At 36.2% G+C, this 19,519-nt stretch overlaps 1 protein-coding gene across 3 annotated transcripts in view; it reads left to right on the top strand.

Annotated features, from left to right (window-relative positions):
• PRMT3 (protein arginine methyltransferase 3) overlaps positions 1-17,727 on the top strand; it is a 129,307-nt gene extending 111,580 nt beyond the window's left edge. For all 3 annotated transcript variants that reach the window (XM_011937498.1, XM_011937500.1, XM_011937499.1), the window contains 3 exons: positions 1,955-2,005; positions 2,203-2,290; positions 16,706-17,727. In XM_011937498.1, coding sequence (XP_011792888.1) covers positions 1,955-2,005; positions 2,203-2,290; positions 16,706-16,815 — 249 coding nt within the window. In that variant the 3' untranslated portion in view covers positions 16,816-17,727. The remainder of the gene's footprint in view (positions 1-1,954; positions 2,006-2,202; positions 2,291-16,705) is intronic.
• The last annotated feature ends 1,792 nt before the right edge of the window (positions 17,728-19,519 follow it).

Below are 19,519 nucleotides of genomic sequence, written 5' to 3' on the forward strand. Positions count from 1 at the left end.
CAAAAAAAAAAAAAAAAAAGAAATTATTAGTTCCATTCAAGTTCAGTTAGTCAATGCTTTAATAAAGTATACTGACTATATAATAAAGCTAGCCATATTTGAGACTGAAGACAAAGTTTTCATTTGGCTAAAATGTATTGAAAACCTACTATGTAACATTGTATTGGGTAAGGGGCATAGAGGTGAGTTACACATATGCCCTGCTCTTAAATAAATTGCAGTATAAGGCAAACTATAATATACTATCATGACTAACATAATAGAATGTATAATAAACACATTTGCTCAGCAAATATTGTATTGTATCCTATGGGCCAGGTTACTGCTCTGGGCACTAAGAGTATAGTGGTGAACAAGACAGGCATACAGAAATAAATAAGAAAACAGCTGAACTGGTCTGTGAAGAGGCATTGTAAGTATCCAGAAATCAATTGTAAAAGGTTTTATTTAGAAATATTCTAATTAACCACATGGTTTTTATGATAATCTGTGGCTGAGTACTACATTGTTTTATAATTCTATTTGGCAGAATTATTAATAGTATTTTGATTCTCTCAGTATCTAAATTGCAATGAACCTCAAGGTTAAATATTGAATTTGGTTTGTACCTAATCCATAGTAACCCTACAAGATCAATGAAATGTCACATTTTTAACAAAAGCAGCAGAGTTTAGCTTTACCATGATTTTTCAAAAACTTAGTGTCCTGTTTTTAACACTTTATAAGCTTAATATAATGCCAGTTTTACAAAATGATTAAGTCCAGCTAGTTCCAATAGGGAAAGAAAAAGGAATGGTATTTAAATTTAACCAAAAAACTCAAAATTATGTATTTACCTGAGTATGTTAGTTTCTTTAAGAGATCTTTTTGTAGGCTGGGTGCAGTGGCCCACACCTGTAATCCCAGCACTTTGGGAGGCCGAGGCGGGTGGATCACAAGGTCAGGAGTTCGAGACCAGCCTGACCAACATGATGAAACCCCATCTCTACTAAAAATACAAAAATTAGCCAGGTGTGGTGGGGCATGTCTGTAATCCCAGCTACTCAGGAGGCTGAGGCAGGAGAATCGCTTGAACACATGAGGCAGAGGTTGCAGTGAGCTGAGATCGCACCATTGCACTCTAGCCTGTGCAACAGAGCAAGACTCAAAAAAAAAAAAAAAAAAAAGATCTTTTGTACTATTTTTGTACTATCACAATAACCCTTAGGGCTCACTTTGGAGTTTCTCCTTTGAGTACTTGCTTAACCATAAAATTTGAGTACTATTGTTCATTTTTTCAGGAAAAAAAATTAGAACATTTTAAAAATCTTTATTTCGTCACAAAAATATTCATAGTACTTGACTTAAAAACAGATATACTAGACTAGAAGAAATTAAATGAACTGGCTTTGTATAAAAGAGCATGTTTCAATTATTTATTGCTATATAATAATCCATTTCAAAACTCTGGCTTGAAGCCCAAACCATTTATATCTGTTTGTTTCCGATTCTGCAGTCCTGACTGGACTTAACTGACTAGTGCACCTGCTGGTCTTTCCTGGCATCTTTCATGCTGCTGCAGTTGTCTGAACGCTTGACTACAGCTGGAGAAGTCAAGATGGCCTAACGCATGGGTGGACACTCAGTTGGCGAGTGAGGATCAGTGAGGGGCCAGCTGAGTCTCTCTTTCCATGTGTGTTTACCTTTCAGTGGTCTAGCATGATTATTTCTCTGTTAAAACATACTGATTATTTGATCAGCCTTATTACCTTTATTATGTTGCTTCTGTGAGGAAAAGCCAAATTACATTACTTTGTTTTTACTTATAACATCTTTTCCAGGAAAAATATTGAGTTTAAGAGGTATTGAGTTTCTGAAATGGTCTCTCATTTGCCATGTCTTAAGAGACAATAATTAGTTATTACATAATGTAATTCATTTAGTAAGTATTTATATTTCTTTTTTTAAAAAACAGGCAATTGCTGGCTACTTTGATATATATTTTGAGAAGAATTGCCACAACAGGGTAAGTATCATGAGTTATCTCTTAAGAATTAATTATTACAGAAGTACATTATATTTTATTTTGTGCCCCAAGGTGTTTAATCATAAGCATTTTGCTGCTGTAAGCAGTCGGGGTTTGTGTTTGATGTTGTAGATTAATGTACCATGATATTAAAAATCTTGTACTTCATCAAATACTTTTGAACTTTACCAATTCAGGTCGTGTTCTCTACGGGCCCTCAGAGCACCAAAACACACTGGAAACAAACAGTATTTCTACTGGAAAAACCATTTTCAGTTAAAGCAGGTGAGAAAGAATAGTAAGGGGAAAAGTATCTTATCCATTCTGAAGTAAAAGATATTCATTCATTTTACAACTACTTTTTCTGTGCACACTATATTTGCTTTTTGAGACAGAGTCTCACTGTCTCACCCACGCTGGAGTACAGTGATGTGATCTCAGCTCATTGCAACCTCCATCCCCTGGGTTCAAGCAGTTCTCCTGCCTCAGCCTCCTGAGTACTTTGGATTACAGGCACGCACCACCACACCCGGCTAAGTTTTGTATTTTTAGTAGAGATGGGGTTTCACTATGGTGGTCCCCAACTCCTGACCTCAAGTGATCCGCCTGCTTTGGCCTCCCAAAGTGCTGGGACTACAGGTGTGAGCCACTGCGCCTGGCCTGCACAATATATTTGAAGCAATATAACAGATGTTAAGAAAAGATGTTCTTAGAGTTTACCATCTACATACATTTTAGATGGCATATCATTTAATTAAAGACATAATTTAAGAAAATTTTTTAATTTTAAGTCTAATTTCTGCCAACTAAAATAAATAAGATTACCTAGCTCTTAAAGTATCACAGAATAATTCAGAAAACTTTAAGCAATAATTAGTATTTTATAAGTTACAAATATAACTAAAAGAAAATATTTTCTTTCTCCAAGTGACTAAAGAGCGATATCACCAATAAAATAAAAGTTAAAGATAATTTCATTCAGTAGTTATTGTAGGCCAGGCACAGTGGCTTATGCCTGTAATAAGCCACTTTGGGAGGCCGAGGCAGGAGAATAACTTGAGGCCAGTTTTGGGTTTTGTATTTTCTGTTTTGAGACGGAGTTCCACTCTTGTTGCCCAGGCTGGAGTGCAATGGTACCGTCTCAGCTCACTGCAACCTCCACCTCCTGGGTTCAAGCAATTCTCCTGCCTTAGCCTCCAAGTAGCTGGGATTACAGGTGCCCGCCACCAGGTCCAGCTAATTTTTGTATTTTTAGTAGAGATGGAGTTTCACCACGTTGGCTAGGCTGGTCGCAAACTCCTGACCTCAGGTGATCTGCCCACCTTGGCCTTCCAAAGTGCTGGGATTACAGGCATGAGCCACCACACCCAGCTGAGGCCAGTTTAAGACCAGCCCAAGCAACATAGCAAGACCCTATCTCTGCAAAACAATAAAAATTAGCTGGGCATAGTGGCACAAACCTGTAGTTTTAGCTGCTTGGAGGCTGAGGCAGGGGGCTCGCTTGAGTCTTCAGTGAGCTATGATCAAACGCTGCACTCCAGCCTGGGTGACACAGCAAGACTGTCTCAAAAAAACAGAAAAAGTTATTGCATTCAAAGTTTATTTGTCTTACCATTCTCTCCACTGTCTCCTCCCTGCCTATCCAAATGTTATGCAGTATTCAAGGGCAAATCAGATTCTATTTTTTATTTTAAAAACTCATTGATTGTTCACTTATATTAGCACCTATAGTTTTGACATACCTATACATTTCACTCTAAAAGTTAGAATTTCATTATGGGATTTAAAATTTTAAACTGCTTACTACATGTAAGTCTTCTTGTACCACCTTCTCTGAAAACCTCCTGAGGGCATGAAAGCTGAATGTATAACAAGCTTCAGTGAAAAAAATCCAACTTCACCAATAACTCAGGGAAAGGCTAACTGAACCTGTGAGATGCTGTTTCTTGTCCATCAATTGGGGGAAGAAAATACATAAAGTTTACCAATGTCAAGTGCTGCCAATAATGTAGCCAAATGCAACTTTCATCCCCTTTTGTTGGCTTTTAATTAGTAGAACTTTTAAGAACAGTTTGATACTATCAAGCTAAGTATAGATGTACCATCCCTACAGCCAAGCAATTTTTTCCTAGGCCTGTATTCTAAACAGTCTCTCCCACAACATATATAAAAATCTTTATAGCAGCATGGTTTGTAGAAGGGAAAAATTGGGAATAACCTTAATTGTCCACCAGCAGAAGATGGATAAGTAAAGGTAGTAGTTACATAGAATAGTATCTAGAGCAGGTAAGTTATGTATGTATGTTTCTATCAAAAACAACATTGAAGCCGGGCATGGTGGCGCACACCTATAGTCCCTGCTACTTAGGAGGCTGAGACCGGAAGTTCCCTTGAGCCCAGGAGTTTGAGGCTGCAGTGAGCTGTGATTGAGCCGCTTTACTCCAGCTGGGGCAACATAGCAAGACCCTGTCTCTTGTGGAGTTAAGGTAGGCGAGGCAACATTGAGCAAAAAAGAAAATTGCAGAATGGGTCTGACAAGATACCATTTATGTGAACTTTTAAAACATGTAAAACAACCACACATACACATATCTAATATAAGTATGAAACAACTCAGATTCAGCATAATGGTTACCTCTGGGGAAGGATAGAAAGAGGATTAGGGCAGGCTACAATTGGGGTGGCAGGGGGGTCAATGTCATATAAAAGACATATACAAGAAAACTTTGTAAAAAATTGGAGGAACTCTGATAGAATACTAAGACTTAACAAAGCTGAGTGGTGGGCTCTATATTACAGTTACCAAGTGGTTATCAATCTCTGTGTTAAATATTTCATAAATTCTACTATAGCTTCAAATTCACTGTTGATACATAAATTGAGTTTAATAGATGCAAATAAATACCAGATTGAAGCAGCACCTTGTCATTTTCTCACTTTGAAGTTGCAAGTGATATAGAAATAAAACTTTGATGGTGTCATTTTCTGTCTGCAGAAAGCTTGAGCACAGCAGAACTGAAATGAGGAAAACCCAAATGAGGTCCTTTTAGCCTCATTTTTGTTTTTCTGTAGCTCTGGTATTTGGATTGATGTTTGAAAACTTGAAAATGTTGCTTTTTTCTTCATTGTAGCCATTTTGTCATCTTAATACTAGAGTTTTAAAGGCAGTACTAGTTCATGTTTTAATTGTGAGGGAGATTTAAGATAGCATTTGAGTTTGATTCTCAAAATTTTCTCCTACTTCATTACAAAATATTGTTTAATGACTAGTGAAGTTTTGAAATCCTTACTATTCTTTACCCAGTAATCCTTAGAGTAACTGGTTTGTGCTTTGCTCTTAAGCATTTGTAGAATATTATGAAGGAGTTGTGTGATGCAAATGTTGCCCGCTGGCACCACCTGTGTTTCTTTTACTACCGTGGTGTATGCTTTTGTATCTAAATAGTAAGACCAATATGTCACAAAATATTAGAATCCCCTAAGAGGGTACAAGCTGAAGAAAGATTTTAAAAGGAAATGTTACAGTTGGATAAGTAGCCAGTCCTTAGTTATGGGAGTATAAAGAAAGGATCATGTAAGTAACACTTTTTCTTAATCCTGCTAAGCCTTTGATGGTAGCGCTAATTAATAGATGCTGGGAAGTTGCAGAGCACAGTACTGAAGAGCGTAAGCTCATCAGAAAACAAGCTCAAAAAGATCTATAGGAAGACTCCTGGAGTTTTACACCAGTAAGATGTGTATATGTAGGATTAAATGCACGAGGTCAAGCAAAGTAGTTGGAGCAAATGTGTACCAAGGAGTTCTCAGTTCACACAGGGCTGCAAGGGGTTCACATTTCTAGCTTAAGGCTGTCTAGATCCTCGTTAGCAAATCTTCAAAACAAGCCTTGAAGGGAAAAGAACTAAGCTGCAAGTAACTTAGTAGCCACAAAGGAAAACAAAATGGATACATTCAATAATATAAAATTCTTGATGTCCAGCATTCAACCAAACATTGGGTGCAGGAAAATGTCTGATAGGAAGAGACCCAGAAGTGATGAAATTAGCAGACAAGCATGTTGAAAAAATGTTGTAACTATGCTTATATGAACATAGCGAAGAGAATGTGAGAAGACACTTAAAGTGAAAATGTCATTTGATGGAATTAATGGCGGAAGAAAGGATCAGTGAACTTGAATACACAGCAATCAAATGTATTCAAAATAAAGCAAGGAGAGGAGAAACATATTTAAAATAAAAATGAACATATCTACAGTAGCCTATGAGAAAATACCAAGCGCTCTATCCTAGTCCTTGGAAGAAGCTGAGGGAGGAATAGGGTAAGGTGAGGCCATGCAACAGGAAGTATAGTTGATACAAGCTACACATTGAAGAAACTTAGTTAACCTAAAGAAGGATAAACTCAAAACACCACAACATATCAAACTAACAGTGATAACTTTTTTAAATTTTAACATAAGCCACAGTAAAAGGAAACATCATGTAGAGAAGGACAAAGAAATAACCTTAGAATATTCATCAAAAACTGGCCAGGCGTGATTGCTCATGCCTGTAATCCTTGCACTTTGGGAGGCCGAGGCAGGCAGATTGCCTGAGCTCAGGAGTTCAAGACAGGCCTGGGCAACATGGCGAAATCCCATCTCTACTCAAAATACAAAAAATTAGCTGGACGTGGTGGCATGCACCTGTAATCCTAGCTATTCGGGAGGCTGAGGCATGAGAATTGCTTGGAACCGGGAGGCAGAGGTTGCAGTGAGCTGAGATCGTGCCACTGCACTCCAGCCTGGGTAACAGAGCAAGACTAAAAAAAATTAAAAAAATTAAAAAAATTCATCAAAAACTATGTAAACCAGATGATTAGTTGAATGACGTTTTGAAATATTGAAACTGGCAACCTAGATTCTGTATCTACAAGAAATATGTTCTGTAATGAAACTAAATGAAGACTTTTCCAGAAGAAAAATGCTGAACGCATTTATTTTCAGCAGACTGGAAATATAAGATGTGTATTAAAGTTAAGTTCAAGAGGAAATAAAATGTCAACAAATGGAAACTTGGATCTTAACAAAGCAATGGAAAATGCCAGAAATGGTAAATGTGTGATCACATTAAAAAGCTTTATTTTTTCATTTCTTAATTTCTTAAATGATCATTGACTAAAGCAAAATGAATAATGTATTGTAGGTTTAAAACATATGGAGAAGTAAAATATATGGTAAGGATAACCAAGGAACTTAATGAGAAAATAGAAATATTTAATGTATTGTAAAGTTTTTACACTGTATGTGAAGTTTATTAAGTATGTACATTGTAAACCCTAAAACAACAGCTGATAAATTTAAAATTTAACCACAAACTATAGCTAATAATTTAGTGGTGGAGACAGAATGGAATCCTGAAAAAAGTACTCAATTCAAAAGAAGATAGGGGCCAGGCATGGTGGTCCATGCCTGTAATCCCAGCACGTTGGGAGGCCAAGGCAGCAGGATCGCTGAAACCAAGAGTTTGAGACCAGCCTGGGCAACAAAGCAAGACCCTGTCTCTAAAGAAAAAAAAAAGGTTTTTAATTAGCCAGATGTGGTAGCACATAACTGTAGTCTGAGCTACACAGGAGACTGAGGCAGGAGGATTGCTTGAGCCCAGGAGGTCCAGGCTGTGGTGAGCTATGATTGCATCACTATACTTCAGCCTGGGTGTAAAGCAAGACCCTGTCTCTAAAAAAAATAATTAAATTTTTTTAAAGAAGACAGGGAAAAGGACACAAACAGATGAACAAATAAAAAACAAATGGTAAGATGATAGACTTAAATTCAGACTTAAATAGACTGAAAATTACATTAAACATGAAGGATCTGGACATGCCAATTAAAAGGCAGAAATAGACTGAATAGAACTAAATGCTGCCTCCAGGAAACACACTTTAAATATAAAGGCACTGAAATTCCAGTCCCAGGTAAGGTGATAATAGCACATTCTATGCAATTTTTCCTGCCAAATATAGCTATAAAACCAGAGTACATGGAGCAGCTATTAAGATCTCTGAAAAGTAATAGCAAATAAATGGGAGAAGAAGACCAGAATTCTAAGTACCAGCAAACCTGTGGTAAATTTATGATGTTTTCCTCCAATATCCCCCCAGCCTGGACTCCAGATAGCCTGAAACCTAGACAGGGATCAGCACAGCGAGAGCTCCTGGAGGAGCAATGAATGATTGAACTTGTCATTTAAAAATCACTACCATTTACAGTAGCATCAAGAAAAATTAAAACCTTAGGAATAAAATTAACGAAATATATGCAAAACTTGTACACTTAACTATAGAACATTGCTGAGAGAAATTAAAGAAAACCTAAATGGAGCGATATATTCTGTGAATTGGAACACTTAATACTGTTATAGTGTTACTTCTTCATAGAAGAATTTCCTTTATTAATTCAGTGCAATCTCAGTCAAAATCTGTTTTGTAGAAATTAATGGGCTGATTCTAAAATTTATATAGAAATCAAAATCCTAGAATAACCAAAATAATTGAGAAAGAACCACATTGGAATCTTTATACAGTGTTATTTCTAAACTTACCAAAAGGTTATATTAATCTAGGCAGTATAGTAGTGTTTATTATAGCCATTTAAGTCAATATAACAAATAATCCAGAAATAGACCTACTCTTGTATAATTAAATTTTTACAAAGGGGCAGTGCCGATTAATGGAGAAAGGGTGATCTTTTGAAATGGTGCTAGAACAAGTAAATATTTGTTTGAGAAAATACTGATTCTTCACACCATATCCAAAAACTAACATGCATAAAAACTAAGTGGATCATAGATACAAATCTAAAATCTTAGAACTGTAAAACTTCTGGAAGAGATAATATTTGAGACTTTGGGGTGGTTTATGAAACTAAGATAGTGGCAACATTCGAACACAATTTATGTAAGTAATGCCATAAAGTTAGTTTTAAACTTCCCACTGGACAGTCAATATCTTCAGGATAAAATACAAACTCCTTACCATGGCCCTTTGCAATCTGATTCTGGTTTTTCATCATTTCCAACCCCATCCTTTCACAACCCCAGGTAAGCTCATATACCCCAGTTATACAGATTGCTCATTTTTAAACTAACTTTTCTTTTTCTTCTTGCTTTTGTCGAAGGTATTTTTCTACCTAGAAGGTTGTTTTGACCTCTTTCACTTGATAAATTCCGACTCACCCTTCATGGCATAGCTAATTTCTGTAAAATTTAAATATCTTCAGAGCTGATTGTTCCCCTTCTTGATTTCCCAGATAAATTCATACACACATGTGTTACAACATCTCAGCATGCTGGGGTTCTAATAGAAGTTCAACATCTTAGTGTGCCTCCTTTGTTCCTTCTTGATGTGATGTAATATTTGATATATTCTGCTGAATAAAGTACAATAGTATATATTGTCATTGAAATCTAATTTTCTCCATCACCTTGGGTAACACTATGCCAAGGCCATCTAGTGTCCATATTTTGTTGGCCAATTTTGCCAACTCCGGTGTTATCAGAAATTTCATACTATTGCACTTGAGCAGGTTAGTATTCAAACTTACCTTGGTACGGCTTAAAAGAGTTCTCTATAGTTATATTTAAGCTAAAAGTAGCTTTTGACTCAATGTACTGTAAGATTTTTAGATAAAAATAGATGAAGCTGTGAGTCTCAATTGGAAAAATTACTATACGTAAAGCTTATTTTAGTGTCCAGAAGGTAATATGACAAGATAAGTAAAATATTGTAAATGAAACTATAGAGTTATTTTGCCTAGATGAGGACACTTAAAGTTTAAATTCAGGGTGGGTTTTCCCTTTACAATTCATGTACTGTTTTATTGTACAAACTTTTATTGTAAGTAAATATGGCAGTACTTTAAAATTCAAATCTTTTTAATGTGATTTGGCTTTGAAAATATAAAATCAGGCTATCCCTCTTTATTTATCCATACAGTACATAGTAAGCTTTTATATGATAGAGAATCTGGGAGTTTTTTTTCATTTTTCAACTCTAAGCTTTAACAGCAATTAATAATGATTTGTTGTGTTTTTCTTTCCTTTTTCTGGGGAAATGAAGCTTCATTGCTCCAGAAGAAATTAATTCTAAAAAATACAGTGTAACAATTAAAATGAAGTCATTTTTGTCTTGAACTATGGCACTGCTTTGTGTTATACTAACAGCCGTCTGCTGATGATTAAAAAACGAGTCCATGCGGCTCAGCTCCAGAGTGTTCCTTCCAGCTCTCAACACAGTGCACACACTTAACAACATCAGTCATTTTATATCTATTTGACACTGATTAATTACTCTGATCCATTCTGGTATTACAGTCATTGCCTTGGCACTTTCGTTAGGTCTGAACAGTAGAAGGGAGATCAGCAGTGTGAATTATACATTTATTACTGTGACCCTTCATGCTATTTAATTAACTTAAATGAGTGTGTGTGCACACCCTCATCTTTGAAATTATGATTATGGAAAAGATTTACCTGTATTTCATTTTAAGAAATGAAAATCATAGTTATCAGCATCAGCTTATATACATACAACATTATGTTAATTTTTCAACTATCTATATTGATGCTTACGATTTTTTCTTTTGTGAAAAATTAACAGAAATATCCATTACTAATTCATTTTGACTGGGGCTTTTTGTTTCTAAACTGAGGAACACATAGAACTCTTATAGGTACATCCTTTGATCCTGAAATGAAGATAATAACCAGATTTATAAGCACCATGGAACATTTCTCTTTTGACTTACACTAAGGATTGAATAGGACTTTCATAAACAAGACAACTTACATATTTTAACACTCGAAAGGCAATGTAAATGAAAGAGTGCAACCATCGGAGCAAATGCACTAAAAGGAAATATTTACTAGCAATACCTCATATACATTAATGAGAAAAGCCGTAAGGTAAATGCACCAGATTTTTTAGATGGTAGTTAAATAAATGAAATCGTACTTATCTCCTCTGATTTGAAATACAAATCAGAGCAATCATAGTTTGGTTGTTGTTTTCATTTATTCTTTTATTGATGAAGATGGCAGGAATGTAACACTGGAATATATTTCATACTTTTTAATGAAGAAATTATACTTCTGTTCATCCATCCTAAGGAATCAATTCAAAATTCAGATTTAAAAAATACTTGTTGCACAAAGAAATGAAAAATAACACTTTTTATTTTCTTTTCTTTCTTTAAACTGTTGCTTTATAGAATTTTTTTTTTTTATTTCTTTTTTTATAGTCACGTCTGTCAGCCTTTTCCTTTTGGTTTCGGGCTTTGGTTTCAAACTTTAAAAGATTGTATCACTACTTTTGTACAATTTATTGAATCCTTTCCTCAGTGACTTAAAATGCGCCACTTTCTATGTACTGAATCTTAATTGGTCTTCTGATTTCTCTACATTTCATTTGTCTATGTTTATTCCTAGGCACATTTTTAAACAAATAATTTACATGTAATTAAAATTCATACATTTTGATTGTACAGCTCAATGAGTTCTGAAAATTACATACACCACTGTGGAAATATTTTCATCACTCCAAAAAGTTTTTCAATTCTCTGTATGGTCAGTCCCCAACCCTGATTCCCAGACCAAGACAGCCACTGATATACTTTGTCATTATATGTATTACCTTTTTAGAATTTTTATCAACGGAATTATACGGAATGTACTCTAGCTTTCTTAGCATTTTTTTTTGTAGATTCATCTATCGTTAGGTTGTTCTTTTTATTGCCAAGTAATATTCCTTTGGCCATGCCACAATTTACTTAGGTATTCACCTGCTGCTAGACTTCTGGATTGCTTTCAGTTAGGGGCCATTAAGAATAAAGTTGCTACAAATATTAATGTAAAAGTCTTGGTGCAGACAGATGTTTTCATTTCTCTTGGGTAAATACCTAGAAGCGGAATTACTGGATCTTATGGTAAGTGTATATTTAACTTTCTAAGAAACTGGCAAATTTTTAGAAAAAGACTATACTTTTTCTAAAGTATAGTCTTTAAAGTATAGTCACGCCGGGCACGGTGGCTCACGCCTGTAATCCCAGCACTTTGTTAGGCTGAGGCAGGTGGATCACAGGTCAGGAGATCGAGACCATCCTGGCTAACACAGTGAAACCCCATCTGTACTAAAAAATACAAAAAATTAGCTGGGCGTGGTGGTGGGCGCCTGTAGTCCCGGCTACTCTGGTGGCTGAGGCAGGAGAATGGCGTGAACCCAGGAGGCGGAGCTTGCAGTGAGCCCAGATCATGCCACTGCAGTCCAGGCTGGGCAACAGAGCGAGACTCCATCTCAAAAAAAATAAATAAAATAAATAAAAAATGACTATAACTAACATTCCTAGGGCTAGCATTCCATTGCTGAATTCAGTTGTTCCACATCATTTTTAGCACTTATAAAAAAGATGCAGTATTTTAAGCCGTTTTATTGAGTATGTAGTTATAGCTGTGCTTGTAGTTTTCATTTGCCTGATGTGATGTTGAACATTGTTTCATATGTGTATTGGCCATTTTTATATCTTCCTGTGAGATTTCTGCTCAAATATTTTGCTTGATTTCAAATTGGGTGGTTTGTCATCTAATTGAGTTAAATTTAAAAGTTAATAATAGTTCATCTTTTCCCAAATATATATTCACTTGTTCCATCGTCATTTCTTAAAAAGATTATCCTTTTGATTTAATTGCCTTGGCTCCCTTGTCAAAAATTAATTGACTATATGTATATAGATCTACTTCTGAGTTCTCATTTTCCCCCATGGACCTATATGTCTGTCCTTATGCCTTTAAGACAGACTGTATAAGATTGAAAAAGAACAAGATGGCAAGATTTATACAAACAATTGTTTTGGCTATTCTGGGTCCTATATATTGCCATATAAATTTTAAAATCAGGTCATTAATTTCTGTCCTTAAAAAGCCTGTTAGGATTTTGACTGGGGTTTTGTTAAATCTATAGATTACTGAAAATTGACATCTTAACATTGAGTCTTTCACCCACAAGAGAGTGGGTCTCTCCATTTATGTGGATCATCATTAGAATTGTTTTGTAGTTTATGTAAGTCAGACATGTATTGTTACATTTATCTCAAGTGTTGTATGCGTGTGTGTGTGTGTGAGAGAGAGAGAGAATGAATGAGACTTGCTCTGTCTCCCAGGCTGGAGTGCAGTGGCGTGATCTCTGCTCACTGCAACTGCCACTTCCTGGGTTCAGGCTATTCTCATAGCCTCAGCCTCCCAGGTAACTGAGACTACAGGGGTGTGCCACAACAGCTGGCTAATTTTTGTATTTTTAGTAGAGACAGTTTTGCCATGTTGGCCAGGCTGGTCTCGAACTCCTGTCTCAAGTGATCTGCCCACCTTTGCCTCCCAGAGTGCTGGGATTACAGGCATGAGCCGCCACACCCAGCCTTTATGCTTTTTTGAAGCTGCTGTTTGTACTGTTACATAAATTCCTCATTGCTAGTATGTAGAAATAGGATTTTTTATATCTTAATCCTAAATGATAAGACCTTGCTTAAACTTCAGTATCTGGTTCTAGTAGCCTTCTTTGCATATAGCTTCAGGATTTTCTATGTATAAAACCAGGTGGTATGCAAATGAACACTTTAATCCCCCTCTCCCCCAATCTATCCTTTTTCCCTCCACACTTTAATGTCCTAACTAGGACATCTAATAGAATACTTATTTTATGTTGGGTCTGTGGAGGTCATTTTGTTATTTTTGAATCTCAAGTGTCCATTATTTGTCTTTTCATATGTGAACTACTTTATACCAGCGACTAAGTAATTTATATAAGACATACTGCTTGTAAGTAAAAAGGAACTAGCAAGCCACTGTGTTGTATAAATCAAGTTTGTTGATTCAGTGTTGGCAATTCAGTAACAGTAAGTTAAACCGGATAACCAAGTTGGCAATTACTATTCTGTCTTGTATTTACAAAAACATTGTCTGTTTATCATAATGTGGCTGTTCGTTCTCAGTTTCGGTGTCAATAAGTAACTTTTAATTTAATTTTTAAATGTTGATTTAAAAAGAAGCAATAAAACAGCCAAAATAGAAAAGTCAAAATAGAAAAATCTTAAATGTGTTCAATATACTAATGATCTTTTATTTCTTCCCTAGGTTAATGCCTTAGATAAGAAAACATGTATCGTTGTTCATTAGAGTTATTATAGAATAATAGTTACATTAACTTACATATCAATTGTGTTTATAAACAAGTGGCTAAATATTTTTACCAAAAAAAAAAAACACCCACAGGGCAGTAAAATATAGGTCATTTCTTGTTCGTTATAGTATATTTAAAGCTATAATTCATGATTTTTTTAGATAGAGATAGAGAAGCACCAGAATATAGTTGAGCTTGGGTTCTGGAATCAAACTGCCTTGCTGAAAATCCTACTTCTTTCACTAGCTGGCAGATGACCTTGGGCAGATTACTTGTCTTTTCTGAACTTCATCTGTGAGTCAGGAAAATGCACTTACCTCATAGCAATATGTTGTGACCATTAAGTGAGATAAATCATGTAAAGACCTTAGAATAGAGCCTAGTACAAAGTAGGTGTTGAATGAATATAAGCATAAATTACCTAATGATTAACTTGAACTCCATAAAGTTTGTAGAACTATGACTGGTAATCTTGATTATGTCCACTATTGGTGAGCATGTCATATGAGATAGTTTTATGTCATTTTCTTAATAATACAGAGGAATAGGTCAGGTATAAAGGCTAAAGCCAAATATACACATTAACATTTATACCTACACAAAAATTGTTATATTTTGTTGAATGGATTGCACCTTGGGCCACATTATTTCTTCTATTATTGAACTCCTTAATTTTGTGTTAAACTATGAGTCTCTCCTTTTTTGCAAAGATGTCGAGAATGATGTATCAGTAATGGAATCTTTATATTCTGAAAATATATTAGATGGTTTGTTATGTTTTACTTGTGTTATTTCACTACCATCTTGAAAAGCATTCAAATAATTTTCCTTGAATATGGGGAATTTGCATTTTTTAAATATGATATTGATTCAGTACTTCAGTAGTTTTACATCGATTTCCTGGGTCATTATATGGAGCCTCGTTGTGTCCATGCAGATGCTAAAGCTATTCCTGATACTATTTGGTGTTATCTTAATGTTATTTAAGCAAAGAATGGTGATCAACTACAACTTAGTGGTCTGTTTTTGCTAGTTTTTAAACAGCTCTTTAAAATAAAGGAAAAATTAAATGAGAAGTATTTATAATTAGAAAAGTACATAAAAATTTGGAACATACAGAATTTAGGAAATCAGCCTTTGCACAGATAATTTTTGTGTGTTCATTGTTTCACATGGCTACATTGTTTCCCTTTTACAGCACCAGTGCATTAATGGCCAATGGCCTTGTCGTGGGCCTCTACATTTTCCCAGCTATAATTTCCAGTTCCTCAGAATGCCATTCCTGAAGGTTCTGTGTGTGTGTTTTCCTTAAATACCATTACATGTACATCCCTTAAGCCTGGTGAACCATGACTTTAGCCTTGGCCATGGGTAATTCATTAACTCTTGCGAAACCCTGCCTTTAACTGCCTTCCAACCATCCCCAGCACTTAGCTCTAGCACACTTTATACACATGCCTATTGTGTAATTGTTAGCATAGCTTTTTTCTTCACCCTGATCACAAACTCTTTGAGGGCAGGGACTATATCTTTTTTCTAGATGCCCAGAACCCACCATAGGGCCTCATATTCAGAAGTTCAGTAAAATGCTTCCATTGACCCTGCATGACCACGATAGTTTTACTCACTTTCACGAGGATTTGACACTGTGGTGTGTAGTTAGTTCTCGCTTCATTCAAAAATTAATGAAACAGGGCTGGGCGCGGTGGCTCACGCCTGTAATCCCGGCACTTTGGGAGGCTGAGGTAGTGGGCGGATCACCTGAGGTCTGGAGTTCGAGACCAGCCTGGCCAAAATGGCAAAACCCTGTCTCTACTAAAAAATACAAAATTAGCAGGGCATGGTGGCACATGCCTGTAATCCCAGCTACTTGGGAGGCTGAGGCAGGAGAAATCACTTGAACACGGGAGGCGGGGGTTGCAGTGAACTGAAATTGTACCACTGCACTCCATCCTGGGCAACAGAGACTCTGTCTTAAAAAAATAATAAAAATAAAATAATGCTGTTCTAAAAAATGAATATTGGCTAGGCACAGTGGCTTACTCCTGTAATCCCAGCACTTTGGGAGGCCGAGGCGGGTGGATCACCTGAGGTCAGCAGTTCGAGACCAGCCTGGCCAACATGGTGAAATCCCATCTCTAGTAAAAATAAAAAATTAGCTGGATATGGTGGTGCGCGCCTATAGTCCCAGCTACTCGGGAAGCTGAGGCAGGAGAATCTCTTCAACCCAGGAGGCGGAGGTTGTGGTGAGCCGAGATCACACCACTGCACTCCAGCCTGGGAGGTTGCAGTGAGCTGAGATTGTGCCACTGCACTCCAGCCTGGACGACAGAGTGAGACTCCGTCTCAAAAAGGAAAAACAAAAAAATGATTATTAACTTTGAATAAAATTTAAAAAGTGGTAAAACACAATAAAAAGAAGTGGTAGTTGTACATTATTTGCTTTTCTGCTACACTGTATTCCTTGAATTCTTAACAATTTTTGCCTTTCTTTTACAGGTGAAGCCTTGAAAGGAAAGGTCACAGTTCACAAGAATAAGAAAGATCCACGTTCTCTCACTGTGACCCTCACATTGAATAATTCAACTCAAACTTACGGTCTCCAGTGAAAAAGCCATAAAAGCACACTACCTTGTTTTTAATGTGGGGTAGAGTGAGTCAGCAGGAGGGAGCTGCTTTCATGTGAGCAGACGGATGGATGATGGACCCTTCACTAATGAGCCTCCTCAATAAGAGAGAAGTTCTTACTGTGAGAATCTGACATACTTCAGCTGAGGAAGAGAATCAGCTGATCCTCGTGGTCTGCCACGTAATCATTTTCTTAGAAGTTTGCTCCACCAGATTTAACCAAATATAACTCCCACCTTGAGTTTATCTATATGGAAAATCATTTACATTGGCCTGTATTTGGAAGAGAGATAGTCTTTTGTTTTTAATAAGTTTCTTACTATAAATTTTAAACAGAAATTGGTTATTGGGATGTTTTATTAAACTAGTAACACAGGTAGTACATATTTTATTATGGACTCCTCGGAGGAGGAGTTGTTTTTAATTATATTATTTGCTAGAAAATCAGGATGTAATAAAGATTAGTGTAAAAAATCTAAAATATGGAAAATAGCTTCAGCCTTCTTATACAAATCATATATGCAGACAGCCTAATTGATTAAGGTTCTCATTTTGTAGTTTCTTCCCTCTGTAACTATTCCTTAGCCCTATAGATTTTTAGTACTGCCCAGGAAATCTAATTTCAATACATTTATCCTAGGTTTCATGAAAGTTTTTAAAGATTGGGATAAATATGTACTTATTTACTAATGTATCATCTCTTTCAAACTAGATTTATGTGCAAAGGTTAAACATGTAACTGTTACTATACCTAGTACTCTATAAAGTTGTCATTTACAATTACTGATTCAATTTGAAATGTAGAATGAAAAAGCTTCAATAAAATGTATCAAACAACTTATAAAATATTTTTAAAATATTTACATTATAAAAAGTTTCAATAAAATATTTCAGTGTGTGGGGGCTCATACCTATAATCCCAGCATTTGGGAGGCCAAGGCAGGAAGATCACTTAAGGCCAGGAGTTTGAGACCAGCTTAGGCAACATAGTGAGACCAGGTCTGTACAAAAATTATTTTTAAATTTGCCAGGCATAGTGGTGCATGCCTGTAGTCCTAACTGCTTAGGAAGCTGTGGTGAGCAGATTGCTTGAGTCCAGGAGTTGGAAGCTACAGTAAGTCAAGATCGTGCCACTGCACTCCAGCCTGGGTGACAGAGAAAGACTCTCTAAAAAAGTTAATTACTTAAAAGTAAAAATAGGGCCAGGCATGGTGGTTCATGCCTAAAATCTCAGCACTTCAGGAGGCCAAGGCAGGAGGATTGTTTAAGGTCAGAAGTTGAAGGCCAGCCTGGGCAACACAGGGAGACTCCATTCTACAAAAAATTAGCCAGGTGTGGCACACACCTGTAGTCCCAGCTACTCTGGAGGCTAAGGCTGGAGGATCCCTTGAGCCCAGGAGGTGAAGGCCACAATGATCACATCACTGCATTCCAAGCCCGGGTGACAGTGTTAGGCCCCATCACTCATTTATCATAAATAGATAAGTTTCAACATATTAAGGCCTTTTGTAAAATCAGAAGCATTTAAAACAAGTCTTACTTAACAAAAGGATTATTTTTAAGAAAATAAGACTTTTAAGGAGAGGCATTCCACATGCCTCCTTTAAGTTCAGCATTTGGTTCTTTGTCAAAACAAGACATACACCAGGCAGCTTAACATAGTGTTGAGAAGCATTAGCTATGGAGTCAGTGCCTAGGTTCAAATCCTAGCGCCAGCTCTTACTTGCTGTATGATCTTAGTCACTTTCCTTAACTTCTGTCTCCCTCCATGAACATGCCAATTTATGAGTTAATAAATCAAGAATTTAGATCAGTACCTGGCACATAGAAAACAATATTAGGTGATAGAATCATCATTATCCATTCAAGGATTCCCCTTCCAAAGAATATATGGCACCTACATTAGATCAGTTTGAGAATTGTCATGTTTATTGCCCTAGTACATGAATGGGTGAGAAGATTCTGATGGGCATTAATATTTAAAGTGGCAAAATCTGTTTCAACAAGAAATTGTCTTTGGTCTCTTAGAAAACTGGCCTAGCAATGAGGAGGAAAAACCTCTTCAAATGATGGTTTTAAGACCATAAGTCTTTAGTCTTCCTTTACAAGCATGATTTGCTTTCACTGGGCTATACCAGTCAGCTTGTTTTCACTATGGATTTGAATTCATACCATTGCTAGAAATTTATGGTGCTGATAACACAGTTTAAACTACTTGCAGTTTTGTCTTGAATGGCTTCCTACACAAATTTGAGTAGGTTATGGTGATAAATAAGGAGGCCAAAAAGAAGATTTAATGAATTTTTAAAGTAACCAAAAATGATCAGATTTTTTGTTTTCTCTCATTGAAAGTGAATCCCAAGTATTTCCTATTGTATAAACTTCTTAAAAATTATTTCTCTTCAGAACTCCTGTTAGGTTTCCATCAGATTTTCACCTGGTGACACTTTATTCTCTTCAGGTTATAACTAGCCCAGCTGCAGTTAGTGGATCTTTGTTCGTTTCAATTAGCCTTCCAAGGCCAGGACATTCTTATTTGTGTGCCCAAGCATTTTATGAGAACATAAGTGTCCAAATGTTAGCTCTTCAATTAGAATTTTCACCTTCAAACTGCGGTAAAAAATAAGTACTTTGTAGCCTTTGACAATGATACGGTGTGCTTTTCTGTTGTGACAGATGGGCATT

The sequence above is a fragment of the Colobus angolensis genome, unplaced genomic scaffold (genome assembly GCF_000951035.1).
Source record: "Colobus angolensis palliatus isolate OR3802 unplaced genomic scaffold, Cang.pa_1.0 Scaffold164, whole genome shotgun sequence".
NCBI lineage: Eukaryota > Metazoa > Chordata > Mammalia > Primates > Cercopithecidae > Colobus > Colobus angolensis.